Below are 14,945 nucleotides of genomic sequence, written 5' to 3'. Positions count from 1 at the left end.
AGAGTCAGCTGCTGTGTTGGGAACAGGAAACCTAGTGGTGAGAGCACATTCAAACTATGGACTCCCTGCCATCACCTTTTTGTATGAGGTGCTGGTCCTTAGGGACCTCTCTCCACTGAATTTCCAAATTCTGTGTAGAGCTTAGACTAGAGGAACACTTCTCAAACCCCCCGACTAGCAGCATCCACATTAGCTGGGAATTTGTTAGAAATGAAAATTCTCAGGCCTCATTCCCACTGAATCAGAAACCCTGGGGTGGGCCCAGGGGTGCATTTTCCCAATCCCTCCAGGTGGTTCTCAGGGCATGCTGGTTTGAAAACCACTGGGCTACAATCAGTGCTTTTAGACCCTGGCCACTCACTAGATTCACCTGGGAAGCTTTGAAACCCAACGAAGATGCCAGGGTCCCAGGCACAGAGGTTCTGATGAATGGATCCAGCCATATTTTTTTTAAAACTCCCCAGATGACTCTAATGTATATCCAGGTGTGAGAAGCACCAGACTAAATGACTTCCAAGTCCTTTCTGACTTCTTATCCTGGGACGGGCTCCGAGATTCTCAGATTTTTGTTCTCAGGGATTCCCGGCTCACCAAAATCTCCTGGTGGATTTGCACACATTCAGGGGATATGTTTGGGGTCAGAAAGACCTTTCTGAGATCCTAAAATCTTGAATCTCTTGATGACCAGCTCTCTGATGGTTTGTGTGCTGGTCCCACCATCCTCTCTTACTTGCCCGAGGCAAAAGCACTCTGTGCAGATGTTGATTCTCCTACCCCAAACACAAATAAGTGTGCACAAGCACACACTCCCACACACCCTCATCATGCAGTGCTATAAATATATGTACACACACACAAGAATAACCATATAGGGATATTCAGATCACACCTAAAAATATATACACGCACACAAATAAACCCACCATCAGAAGTCCCAGACCAGCACACTCAGACTGCTTGGAAAAGGATTCCTCTTGGTGGAAGTTGGGCTGTTTGAATTAAGAAGCACCTCTGTCTTCCCTGTAACCTAGCCTGCTTCAGGGTAGCACTTGGGGGCAGGATGTAGGGATTATCTTCTATAAACTACCTGCAGGTAAACCCACAGGGGACCACTGAGTACAGATGCTGAGGATGCCCTTTTTTCTTTTGCAGATTCGAGCCGATGGTCCCCCCCATGGTGGGGTCCAATATGAGATGGTCTCCGTGCTCAAAGATGGGAGCCCCATCCTCCGGGACATGGCCTTCTCCATTGATCAGCGCTACCTATACATTATGTCTGAGAGACAAGTAAGTGCTGACACACATCCCTCCTTTCCAGAGCCCAGGAGGAGCAGATAACCAGTGACATTTGTTCAGAAGCTATTCCATCAAACAAGAGAGACCCCTGGGCCTGCTGCTCAGGGGTCCTAGGAAGCTTTTGCGGGGAGTCAGAGAGAAGCAGTTGGGGCCAGCCACTTCCTGGAGCCTCTCTTTAGGCCACAGACCCTGTCTCAGCATGTGATGAACAGCCCCACAAGAATGAGCCAGACTGCACGAAGCAGCTTGGTGTGATTAGGAGGTAGATTTACTGCTCCCAGGCCCACAGAGTCTGCTGCTCAAGAGAGCCAAAGAGGTGTAAATAATCCAGGCCTCCAGGCTGGGAGAGATAGACCCAAGATAGGGCCCAGAAGGAGATAAAAGTCTTGGGCTGAGTCTTAGACTGATGCAGGGTAGAAGCTGGCCAGCTCTGGGAAGCTGTAGCTCTGCCTGCAGAGCTGGGGAGGCCAGAGAAATAGAATTCTGTCCTTTTCTGGGTAACACCTGAGTGGGTTCCCCACCCTCTTGGATGAAATGTTATTCCCTCGGGTTATATTTGATCTGAATATGTGGGAGCAGAGAGAAGGCAAATGCAGGGAGAGCCATGGTGAAGGACAAGAGAAGGACAGGGGAGTCCCCAAATCAGTGGAGGTGCAGAAAGCAAAGCTTAGACCTTAGGAAAGGCCGGCTCCTTCCATTCATTCAGTCAGTGGGTCAACAGTTAGTCAGCAGGACTGGTGATCTTGACATTGACCTGAACATGGTAAGTAAGATAAAGGACAAAAAAAAGGGAAAGGACTGTGAATCTGTTTTGGTGCTGAGGACACTGACTTAGAGGCTAGACAAGGACGCGGCGCTGGAGGACCAGTGAGCTTTCTCAGGGTACCTCCCCACTCAGGTGTTATTCTCAAAATACTCTGCAAAGATTCCAGGTGTCTGTCATCAAGTTCACCCTGCCCAGAGTTCTCTTTCCCTCCTCCCTTTTTGTATGTGTGAATTCTGAATCGGGGACAAGGGATGAGTGGAAGGAGGAAGAGGTGAATGGGCACATGATGGCATAAGGGTAGCAGGGATGCAACTTTAACTTGAAAATTACTTCCTGAGAAGAGATGACACAAACCATATGCTAATTGTATGCAAATTACATCCAGATCCTCTTGGACCCACCTGTCTTTTTACCTTCTTTCATGTAGCCCCCATGGTTGAGGCATAAACAAGTCCAGATGCAAACTTGTAACCCTAAAAAAAAAATTACTGGGCATGTATTTATGGGGAACAAGGTACTGGAAAAACATCAAAATGAATGGGACTTGGTCACTACCCTTAAGTTGCTTACAGTCTAACAAGGAAATCTTTATCATCAGATTGGAGGCTATAAATGCTCTGCCTTTCCTTCCTATTTGTCTTTGTTTATAAGACAAAAGGTTATTTCTTAAACAAAACTGATAGGTAGGCACCATACAAATTCAAACAATACATACAGAAAAGGAAATAACAAGTTCCCAAACCCCACACCCCCAAATGTAACACCATGTTAACATTTGGTGAACATCATTCCAGATGCTTCTGCAGAAATATCTACAGATAGAAGGGTGGGTGGAGAGATAGCCCCCTAGACCGGTGCATAAAAGGATGGTCACTGGGATCAAATAGACCTACGTTAACATGATATTTTCAAAAGACGTTATGTATGGCTGAGGACCAGGCTGGTAACTCTGGATAAAAATTCTTTCTTGGGTTCTCTGAACCCCATGAAATAGAAAAGCAGAAACAGCAAATAGAAGTGAGCAGTGAGACCTCAGTGGAACTGAGAAGATGCCAAGGCACATATTTGGGCTGCATATCTTTTAGTCAAATGAGATGCTTTCTGAAATTGAATTCAAAACGTGGCCGAAGAGGAGGGCTGGAGGCTGATAAGTGGACTTCAGGGAATACAATGACCTCTTGAAACCATATCGGATGTCGTCTCTGAGAGCATCAGCTCTGGCTAAACCAAGTGTCTGCATAGCTTATTTCTAAATAATCCCTCCTTTGGTCTCATCTTCTGCATCTGCTGCTTGGTTCCTGTCAGTTGGCACCAAATAGAAGGGCTCACTAGTAGCCAGTCATGCTGAGCAGATATAGGAGGAATTTGGGTTTAATGCCATGGGACTCTCTTGAATCAGGTGAGATATTAGTCAAGGGAGATCCCTATGCCAGGTGGAGCCGTGATCAGCGGGCAGAGTCAGAGGGGGGCTGTTGGTGGAGCTCGGAGGCCGGTCACTTGGAGAGCCACAGGCCATGTGGCAGTAGGTAGCCCGGTGATTTCACCAGGGGCTGGGTCCGGGGATGAGGGCCAAGAACACCTCAGGAGGGCCATCTGTCTGAGGCCGAGCAGCCAAGAGTACCGGGTGTTCACAGACAGCTCGGACCTCTTAAAGGAAACAGTTGAATGTGTGGCAAGAGAACAGTCAGTGGAAATAAAGTCAAATGACGTGGGTTCTAGTTCAGCTTTTGCTCTAACTGAGGTCCGAAGCTCTCAACATTTTATAACTGGGTGGCCTTAGACAAGTCACGTCACCTCAGTATGTCTCACAGGGGTCGATGTGAGGCTTGGCTGAGACAGCAAGAGGGCAATTCCTTTCACGCCACCTCACACACCGCGAATACTCATCGTTCAGATTCCTCACGGCCTGTCCAGCTTTCAGCCTTTACGATCCCATTACTCAGGAGGGCGGTGACCGTGGGTGGTGATTAGGAGGAAGCTAAGTGGCGGCACACCCAGCAGGGCTCAGGCCGAGCCAGGAGGCCTATATTCTAGTCCTGGCCTACCTCTAACCAGCTGGCTGACCTAGACCCTGAACTTCTCAGGGACTCAGTTTCCTCAGCTTGAAGGATGGAAATAATAAATCGAACTTTCTAGAGGCTCTTTCAGACCTTAAGGAGACCTGTCTAAGGTCTTGGGATCAGGACTCTTCTCCGTCTCCAGAAGACAACCCCAAAAGCGCAGGAAACAGCCTTGAGGTTAGACCAAAAGAAGTTTCTGAACGAGTTTTATGAGTCCATGCGTGCCCATATGAACTCCTTCCCCGAAGGGTAAACACTGCAGTGAGGGTAGAAACGCTGGCGGCTATGGATATGCAGATTCCTGTTTTGAGGCAGTCATTTAACAATTTGGAGTTTCCTAAAAGACCTAAGACCTTGTAAGACATCGTGGGAATGGGGTTTCCCACCGCCTCACTTTCCAGTAAATCTCTGGGCAGCCTACTCTCACCCCTGCCTTCACCATGTCCCCAGCTCTTGTCTCCCTGTTCCCCTCCCCCTCCCCCAAATCATGGCACTTATTGTATCCTTGATGCCACAAGAGAGTAGAACCAAGTCTCTGGCCTCCAGTTTTGCCTAGACAGGTTTTCATCTCCCCATAGAGCTAGAACAATCCAATATAGGCTCATGTGCGCTCTCTCCCTCTCTCTCTCTCTCTTAGTTAATTAAATGTAATTAAGAAATAGGACTAGTAAGAAGTGTTGCGTCATTAGTGCCACTGCCTAACAAGTCAATGTTAATGTACTGTTAATAGAGCCAATGCCGGCCAGTCCCAGGGGAACAATTGGGAACCAATTCCCCGATCCTACTAATTGCCCAGGTGCTCCACGGATAGGATGCCTGCCTCTTCCCTAGAAAGTCCACCCCAGCTTCCTCAACAGCGAATCGACCGGCAGATGTTATGGGAGGGAATTCAAGTCGCTACCATATCCTCAGTGTCTAATGGAAGTCATACGGTGGGACCAGGGAAAATCAGGCAACGAGCCAAGTGAAAAAGCAAGTCACAAGATGCAAAGAAACTTGATAGCCCCAGTTTCCACCCAACTTGTCAGCCTGGCCACTCCCAGAAAGGGAATCTAACTCTGTACTCAGGGTAGATGGGAAAAATGTATGCGGATGGAAGCAATTATTCTATTTTATACTTTAATTAGTTTGAATTAGCAGAGGGAATAGAGGCATAAAATGATCTAGCGAAGGGTGAAATGGAAAAAGGGAGTCACAGTGGAGAATGGCTCCATGTAGGCTGGAAAGGGCCTTGGGAACAGCAGAAAGGCTGGTGATGCGTGTGTGTGTGTGTGTGTGTGTGTGTTTAGGGTGGGTGAGGACATGGGATGCTGCTGTCTATTTCGAGGCCTGGAGAGGTAAGGTAGCATAGTGGTTAAGAGTGGGAGCATGGGAGTCAGACCGCCTTGCACACAATCTGTCACCACTTATTAGGCATATGGCCTTGAGCATGTTATTTCACCTCTCTACACCTCGGTTTCTTCATCTGTATAGTGGGCCTAATAATGGTGACTGTTGTGAGGATCGAGAGACTATATATAAATTACCTAGCACTGTGTCTGACACACAGGCAGTGCTTTCAATAAGTGGTAATGATTATTATCATTATCGTATTGTCATTCGTAGTATTATTAGAACTTCTGAGACCCCAGAGAGGGCTAGAAGCATCTCCACTATAAATCACGGCTGAGACAGAGATCCCAGTCTCAGGCAAACACCTCCAACCTGACGTTCCTGCTGCTCCCTCCCAAGGGACACCTCAGAAGCCTCTGGCCTGGCCTAATGACAGCACCCGGCTGAGTCGCTCATAATCTGCTATTTATTTTTAAAATCCAGGAATGTGCCCAGCAGACTAAACAGTCCTGGTCCCCTTGATACAGGCGAAGGCAGCCCTGGGCTCATGTGTGAGGCCCAGGAGGCCAGTATTCCAGGCATCTGTGGAGAGAAGGGAGGGGGACCCTGAGCCCTGGTCATCCCCCAAGCCTCCAGGCCCCTGTCTGGCTGCATGTGTGGACACTGGGCCAGAAAGGGACTATCCCTGGGGCTTTCCATGTCTGGCCTCACCAAGTAGGTAAGCAAGCCTCAAGCTCATTGCAGTAGATGGGGCTGCCATTCTCCAAGTTGTGGATGCTCAGACCCCACTTCTGAATGCCCATATGTATGTCAGTTATCAGCACACATTCTGGTCATTTATTGCTATGTAACAAACCACTTCAAAATTGAGGGGCATAAAACAACCACTTTCACATGCTCACAAACTATATAAGTCAGGAGTTCAGACACGGTGCACCAAAGAGGGCTTTTCTCTTCTCTGCAACATCTGGATTGGAGCCTCTGCTGGGATGACATGAATGGGCTGAGGTGACTGGAATGATTAGGGCTAGAATGATCTGGAAGCACGTCCTCTCACATGTCTGGCAGCTGGGAACTAGAAGGCTGGGATCAGCTGGGACTGTCGGCCAGGGTACCTTAGACAAGGCCTCTCCCTGTGTCTTGGGCTTCCTCACAGCATGGTGGCCTCAAGATGGTCAGACATCCTGAGCATGGCAGCTCATGTCAGACATGGCCGCTCAGGGCTCCAAGAATGAGTATTCCCACAAATAAGGTACAAATGTTATTGCCTTTTTTCACGACTTAGCCTTAGAAGTCATATTCCTTCTGTCTTCTACCTGACTCTTCACCTCTCTACCGCCCATCACCCCAGGTGATTCTGATGGGTGTGGCCCATGACCATGCTTCGAGAAACAAGGCACAGGGAAGGTAAATACATAGTTTCCTGTCTCCCAAGTTATGAACCATAGAGCATCAGAGCTGGCAAGGACTTCAAAGCTCACCCATCCTGACCCCAGATGGGAAGTATGAGGCCCATAGGGCATGGAGCAGGCTAGCTGCCGTTTCAGCCTTGTACAACACCCAACACCTAAGACCACAGTCACCAGAACTGGTTTGATTTCCCTGAACTCACAAGGAAGTGCCAGTAGTAGCTTTAAAGCTTGCTGTTGATGGACTGAAGGTTGTGTTAAGTCCTAAATGAGACCCACATCAAAGGTGGCTCTGAAAGTGCTTCTGGGAAGCCTTTGAGGGAATCCATCAGGAACAGGGACACACTGCCTGGAAATTGCCCAGACGATGGCATGTGATTTTAAGGGCTGTCCCGGGCAGTCTTCCTGTGCAATGTTGCATCAGTCCACTCAGAAGATGGTCCTGCTGGAGGATCCGCCGTCTCATGCAGGGCAATGGGACTTTACCCCCACGGATGACAGGAAAGTAACTTTTTAATCACCCCCATCTTAAGTAATTTCAGAGAGTTGAGGCAAGAAGAACTTTGGCCTGGAGTTATTAGCAATCAGAATTATTTGGAAAGATTATGAAGCTATCCTTCTCTGAAGGTCTCAAGTGCAGGAGAGACACCCCTGCCCCCCCAGCTCCTTGCACTGGTTTAAGACCCTGCGTGGGGTGGGGAGAGGGCTGGAAGGACACAGACCAGATGCCTCTAGCATGCCACCCTAGCAGTGTCCAGCCAGCTTCACTAGAGAACGAATTTTGGTGTCCTTGGTTTGGGGGAGGGCCTGTCAACTATAAACCTGGACCTAGGGCCAAAAATAAGAAGCATTTTCAAAGGGCGTATTGTGACGTAAGGGCAGTAAGTCTCTCACCTGTGACCAAAGCCACTGAACTGCCAAGCCCCTAGGCATCTAAAGACTTGGGGAAGGGGAAGGGGAAGAAAAAACTCTGGGGAGCCATACTTCCAGATGTCCCCTGCTCATTTATTTTGACATCTCAGACTATTATTTTGATTGTGCACATTTGTTTAGTCCTGGCGATAAGGCTTCCCAGGGTGCAGGCAGAGCGTGCCAAGGTGTATTTTTACAAGGCGGTCGAAGTCTCAGTAACAGGAGCTCTCCCTTCTGCCTGAGCTGGGAGGCCTGGGCTGAGCCACAGGGGGGAGAGAATTTGAGGAGGCAGGGGCTGGAGCAGAGCCTGAGGGACTTTGGGGAGAATTACAGAGTTTGCGGATTAGGAAAGTGAGGATAAGCGAATTTCTGCTGTACCTTTGTTTTCAAATGTGTCACTTTCAATCCAAGGCTTTGATGCACATGTGTTTCTGGTTAAGGACCTCAGTGTGGTCCAGGAGCTGAGTGCGCATCTCAGTGTCTTTCCCAAAGGAGGAGGGGAATCCTGCCTCGTGGAGGAGGGGGTTCAGGGACTGGTGACCCCCACCCCAAGCCTGGATTTGATTTTTTCCCTCTTTCTTTCCCCCCATTTCAAATATCAGGGAACAAAGAAGCTGACACGGAGCTGATTCCCTGGCTATTAATATTCTCATTGGAGCATTTTTTATAAATATTTTCATATGAGGGAAAGGAAATGCAAACCCACCCTATTAATCAGACGCTTGGCTTGTTGTATTTAAGAGAGAAAACTCCAGACTCTTATTTTAAAATCCTTTGGTTTGGAAAGAAATGATTGAACACAATGCCCAGGCTGGGAGAACTGGTGCCTAAAAAACTCATTTCTCTACATGGGCAGGCGGGCTGGAGACTCTTTCTCTAATCCTTGGCAAGGGATGCGATTTCTCTTTCTAGGTAGGATTGCTGAATGCTGACACTCTGATTGCCCAGAATGACATGCCTAGGACGAAAAGATGGGAAATCACTATACCTCAGTACTGGAAGGAAACCCCACTTATTTTAAAGATGAGGAAAATGATGCCCAGAGAGGGGAGTCACTTCCTAGATCATGTTCTGAATTACCAGAAGAGCCAGAATTAATCCTAATTAACCTGGCCCAGCCCAGCATTCTTCTCCCAACTTGACAACAGCTTCACTCAGCATAGGCAAGATACAAAACTGGTTGTGTTAAAAGATTTTCAATTAAAAAACATTAGAACAACCCGAGCCCAAGGGAGTCCCTGAAGATGTTCCCAAGGGTCAAATTAAAATAGGGAAAGATTTGCATCTCATTTGCATACACAGACTCATTTATTCAACAGACCGTTAAGTGTCTACCATGTATAATGCAGAGAGCTGTCCACTGACAGGTTATTTGCATATGCAGATATAGACAGGGCAGTCTTTCTAAGTAATATTCCAGCAAAAGATCTTATAAATAGGGTTGCCCTGAAGATAGGTACTGTCTTGATTTCTTTCTGATCTTTACAATGCAACAAAAGCACTGTTAAATGTGCTTTTATAGAGAGATAAATAAAATATAATCCCTGCCCTCAGGGAGGCCACATTCTGGTGGGGAAGAACGATGTATAGATAAATTACAATATAGAGTGAGCAGTGCTATAGCAGAGATATACAATGTGCTCCGTGACAGAAGTAACTCATACTAATCATGAAGAGCCCTGTCCTTGTCCCTCCATACTTGGGGTCACTCAGAGGACGCACCCTCTCTCTGACACAGCAATCCAGAGCTGGTAGAGCTTCAGAGACTGTCTAGTGAAAGGCAGTCCTTCCTTTTATAGATGAGGACAGGAGACCTGAAGGGGGAGTAACTCTTGAGACCTTGAGATGGGAGTATCTACCAAGCCAGAGTGTGAAGAAGAAGATAGTGGTTGATGATGGGCAGTTTCCTGGCCACCATGAAGAGCATGGGCTCTAGAGCCTGCCTGCCAGCCTGCCTAGGTTCAAGTCCTGTTTCCACCACTTACTGCTGTGTGACCTTAGGCAAGTTGCTTCACCTCTCTGTGCTTCACTGTCCTCACCTATAAAATGGGAATAATTATGACATCTGCTTGAGGATTAAATTAAATGAATTAATACATTAAAAAGCACTCTGAAAAGTTACCTGACACATATTACCTGCTTAATAAATGTTAATAGTAGTAATTATATTTTTATGGTTGTGCCCCCATGCATAATCTCCAGGCCAAGCCCTGCAAATCATGCTCCACGTATAGCCACACCTAGAAAAGAAACTTAACCACCCTGCCTTGCCTCTCAGCTCTACCTAATTTAAGATGTGTTGAAATCTAACTAACATTTAGGTCGTGTTTTTTCTTCTTTTAGTTTGCAAACATGACCTCAGCTATTACAACAATCTCCTGGGATAAGTAGTATTGTCCTTGCCTTTCTTTTTTACAGATAATAAAACTGAAATTCAATCTGGCTAAGTAATTTGCCCGGGGCCACCAGGCTGGCCAGCAGCAGGGCTAGGATTCCCCCCAACTTCTGAAGCCCAAGCCTTGTTACACACCTTCCTGAGACGGCGCCCCCTGGCTGCCGCGTGAGTGCAGAAGGCCCGCCCCTCCTGCTCCCTCTCCACCTGCAGCTCTCAAGGCTCCAGACCAGTTCAGACTCACATCTCACTTCACACCCTCAAGGACACTGGAGCAGTGCACTGTTTTGTTTAGCAAATCAATAAAGGCAAGTGAGCCCTGCCCGGGCCTGACATGTCCAGTCACAGGACATGTCTCTGATGGTCAGAGTGGAGGCCGAGAGGGCACCCGCCCCAGGAAGCTGTGGTTTGTCCTGTGCCGCAGGTCAGGCCCCTCGCAAGCATGATCTCAGCTCCTTATGGCAACCTTGAAAGACAGGTATTATCACCCTTGTGTGACACGAGAGGAAGTCAAGGGTGGCAAGGTTTAGTGACCAGAGCAAGGCTGGTCACAGCCTAGGAGGCAGAGCCAGAGCAGAGGTGCAGGTCTCTGTGCTTGCAAAGCTCCTGCCCCGCCTGCCATCCCCACGCCCCCCAACCAAGGAGGCCCGTTCAAGGCGCCCAGTGGGTGATGTCAGGACTCCCCTGCACTCTCTACCACCATCCGCAGCTCGGCCTGTCTGGCAGAGGAACACCTTTGCAAGGGGGGCAGGTGCAGGACACGTGAGAGGCATTGCACGAAGCCGATTCAGCCTCTTAAGTGCAACTTCAAGTGTGAACCAGGCAAACAGGTATAGGCTCCCTCGCTGGCCCTACCCAGGGGTTCTTGGGCTCTAGAAGGCCTTCTGTGTTGCCATATTGAGTCTCATCCAGCCAATGCGGGGGCCCCATAGTGATGCCCCAGAATCCCGCAGCCTGCTTTTTAGCTCCTTACCAGAGCTCTCCCTCACGCTCCCCAAGTTGAGTTTCTGTAATTGAATGTTTTATTTAGACCGTAACATTTAGTGCCACTTTGTATTTCCAATTAGGCTTCAGTCAGACGCCGAGAGTCTGATTCGTTTTGTTGTTTTGATCAACACAAAAGATGGCAACATCAGAGGAGCCGTCGTGAAAAGTTATTTCCATCCACTGATGACTAGGACAGTTGCTGTGATGTGAAGATGCAGCTTTGGAGGTGTCAAGAGATGCACCGGCTGTTAGGGAAGGGGGAGGGAGGAGAGGGGAGTCAGCGAACCCTTGGAAAGAAGCACGATTTAAGGTTCTGAGGTTCACGGCCCATACTACAGGGTCTCCCCCAGAGAGAGGAGGGAGGTGGGTGCTGGACATTAGGCAACTTGAGGCTCCTTCCTGCAAGAGCGGAGCTCCTGGTGCCCATGTGAGAGCGCCTTTTCTCCAGAGCGGTTCCTTGAACACCGAGTTCCCATGACGTGGGAAGCTGATCACTAGTGGATTTCTGCAGAGAAAAGTCTCTGAGCTCCTCAGCCAGAAATGACCTCCATACTGGTTTACAGAAATATTGGAGAGAGGGTTTCCTCACTGCCCGTGACTTCTGACCAGCCGCCCACACATGCTGCCTGTCAGACATGTTTTCTCTCTGGAGCTGGTCCAAGGGACAAAATTTAGAATCCAACTTTGAGCTGCAAGGGAGTCGGAGTGGGTGAAGGGGGTGGCGGGATGTCAGAGGGATGATAGGAGAGTGACGGGGGATTGGTAAGTTCGGATCCTGCCTTCTGTTAATCATCGAAGGGTCTCACGACTGCATCTGAGTTAAGGCTAACTGGAGCCTCAGTTTCCCCATTGATAAAGTGTATTTGAATGTCCCCTGCGGCTGTGACATTTGGTGCCTTCTTTGTGGCCCTGAATACGGTTCAAGCAGCGTCTAAGTGCCCAGCCCTGGGAGGCTGACCTGGATATGGGGCTGTGTGTGCTTGTGAGACAGGGGTGCATGGGTATAAGTGAGTGAGAATAAGCATTGCTCTGTGTTCTGGGGTGTGGAAGGGTAACTACACTAACACGGCTCTTCCGTGCAACAGGGCAGGGCTATGCTCGCTGCGGGAGAAGCCGGTTCGTGCTCCTTCTCCTCGGGGCTTGCTGTTTTCAGAAAAATGTTTTACATTTTTCCAGCTGGCCCTTTGATCTTGCCGTAGCCTGCCCAGCTCAGGAACCCAGTGTCTCAGCCACAGTCTTACTTCATAGTGTGCATGCCGCACAGTTAAATTCCTCGAGCCTCCGCCACTCTGCCTGGAGTAACCTTCCTCACTCCCGCTCCTGGTTATCCCCCCCTCCCCACCTCCGCCAACAGGTTGGGGTTTGAAATTTGTGCCAGGTGCAGGGAGAACTGGCTGTGTCATCAGCGGTTGGTGGCTTAGCAAACAGTCTGGGTTCAGTCTCCATCCCTCAAGTAATGTTTAATGATGAGAAGGGGGAGATGGTCAGAGATGAGAGTCAGGCGGAAGGAAGACTGGAAAAAGAAAAATGGACACAGCCAAGAACGATGTCTTAGTTAGCCACTCAGCCACCAAGTAATTCATCAACAACCTTTGAGGTCCTATTGTGCACGCAGAGCTCACCCTCATAATATCACATATGTAGATACAGGACACATACACGTATACAGGACGACAGATTTACAATACAGTATGCAGAGAGCTGGGAATGTGTGAGAGAGTTACCTCTCAGGGCTACCCAACAGATCCTGGGAGTCAAGGAAGACTTCCTGGAGGGGGTGATGCTCTAGGTGTATTATGAAAGGAGAGGGGCTCACTGAGTGGGATAAAAAGCAAAAGAATCTGAAAAAGAATATATATATATATATGTATATAACTGAATCACTTTGCTGTATACCTGAAGCTAACACAACATTGTAAGTCAACTAGATTTCAATTAAAAAAAAAAAAGCAAAGGAAAAGCATGGAGGCATGAAAGAGTTCAGCCTTTTCAGGGACTGTTCCCCCAAATTTGATATTGCTGGGGCTGAAGGCAAGGGTTAGGAGCATCAGTCCTCACAGAATATCCACAGCACACAGGCGAGCAGCTTTCAGGTGGATTCAACCCACCTACTACCACCAAGATAAAAAGAGACTCAGCCCAAAGAGAAGGCACCAAAAGCTCCCCCAGCCCTGCTGCTGCACCACAGAACTTGGGAGGAAACAAGCCTGCGCCCAGCTCTCGGTGTCCCTCCTCCACCAGCAGGCCCCCTGGACAGGCTGTGGAGCTGAGCAGCACAGTCAAGAAAACAGATGGCCAGCGCTGGGCAGAGCCCATTCCAACAACATTCCTCTATGGCAGAGACCTTGCCTGTCTGGGCTGCTTCTGTCTCCCGAAGAGATATTACAGTGTTTGGCCCTTGCTAGGTACTCAGTAAACACTTGCTGAAGGCTTGGAAGAGAGGAAGGGGAAGAAGGGAGACAAGAAAAGAGAGAAAAAGGGTGTATGGAAAGGAGGCCTTGTAGGATAATATAAAGAGCTCATCTTTGGAGGCAGTTGGGCCTGTATTCTTGGCTCCGCCACTCTTCAGTAGGGCCTGGCTTATCCTCTCTAAGCCTCAGTTTTACCTTCTGAAAAGTGGGCAGAACAATAATACCTGCCTTGTAAGGTTGCTGAGAAGATTCAATGACTAATCCCTGCAAATGCTTGGGACAGAACAAGAGCCAAACCCTGGAAACGGCCCCAGCTAGGCCCTGTTCCTACCCTCTGGTTCACGCGTGGGTGTCCTGTTTCTCTGCCACTGAGTGCCCCTCCCCCAACTCCAACTAACAGGTTGCTCATTTTTCACCCTTAAGTCATCTGCCAGTTGCATCTATTTCTAGCCTCTGTCTTATGAAACAAGAAGAAGGAAGGGAAACAGATAACTGCAGAGGCTCATTTACCAATTGTCAGCTCCTGCCGTCAGCAGATCTCTCTGTCTGCTTCTCCCTGGGTACCTAGAAAAATCATTGTGACCTTTTATTTACTGGTGGATCTAGTCAGTTCTTGGCTCCAGGTCTCTCTGCCTCCCCGCTCCCCACCCCCACCCTGCAGCCCACCCTCAGCATCCCCATCCCCAGTGATGGCTTCCTGCCTCTTGTGCTCCATCACACTTAGGATGCGCAAGCCACGCTGGGCCCTCTGAGCCTCCCTGTCTTCATGATCAGAGTCTTAAAAACCTGTGGGGCACAGGGAGGAGGGGAAACCAGAATTGTTGATGGTTCCTGCTCGGTGCTCCCACCAGAGAAGATTTCTGCTGCTGATCGTTTTCTGCAGGCCTCCTCTTCCATCCCAGTTTCACTGTGGAGCTAAACTGAGATTTCAGCCAGTAAGTGACCTGCCCCAGAGTTCTCAGTAAGTCAGCAGCACTGCCTAGAAGAACATAAGTTTCTCCCAGTTCCTCATCCCAGATTTTGCCCTTTGAGCTTTACCAGGCATCTCCTCTTTTTCATCCATTTCCCCTCAACCTCTGCCACCCCCTGCACTGGTTCCTGACCTGGCTGGATGCCATGGCCCGCAGCTCTTTTGGCTTTTCTGTCTCCTTCCTCCCTGAAGCCAGCTATGCATTCACCTAAGGCCCCTCTGAACCAGTTGGGCTGAGGTGTGCAGCCCTAGGAGTAGTAACTGGGGGCGGTGACAGCTGTAGAGGTGACAAGCAGACAGAGATGGCTAACAAGTGGGCGCTGACAAGAAGACACACCACAGAGGTCCCAGGAGGCCAGGCATGAGCCAGGCAGACCCAAACTCCCTGTGTCTTCATGGCTGCAGGAGTT

The 14,945-nt window shown here is 48.9% G+C and overlaps 1 protein-coding gene across 4 annotated transcripts in view; it reads left to right on the top strand.

The window, feature by feature from the left end:
• The window catches only part of PLXNA2 (plexin A2), a 217,215-nt gene that overhangs the window by 94,807 nt on the left and 107,463 nt on the right, over window positions 1-14,945 (top strand). For all 4 annotated transcript variants that reach the window (XR_009700582.1, XM_061187490.1, XM_061187491.1 and 1 more), the window contains one exon: window positions 1,153-1,287. Coding sequence is in view for 3 of the 4 variants with exons in the window: in XM_061187490.1 (XP_061043473.1) it covers window positions 1,153-1,287 (135 nt within the window). In the remaining variant the exon portion in view is untranslated. The remainder of the gene's footprint in view (window positions 1-1,152; window positions 1,288-14,945) is intronic.

The sequence above is a fragment of the Eubalaena glacialis genome, chromosome 3 (genome assembly GCF_028564815.1).
Source record: "Eubalaena glacialis isolate mEubGla1 chromosome 3, mEubGla1.1.hap2.+ XY, whole genome shotgun sequence".
NCBI classification, from domain to species: domain Eukaryota; kingdom Metazoa; phylum Chordata; class Mammalia; order Artiodactyla; family Balaenidae; genus Eubalaena; species Eubalaena glacialis.
Note: the sequence above shows the minus strand (reverse complement) of the source record. Positions and strands in the feature narration are given on the sequence as shown.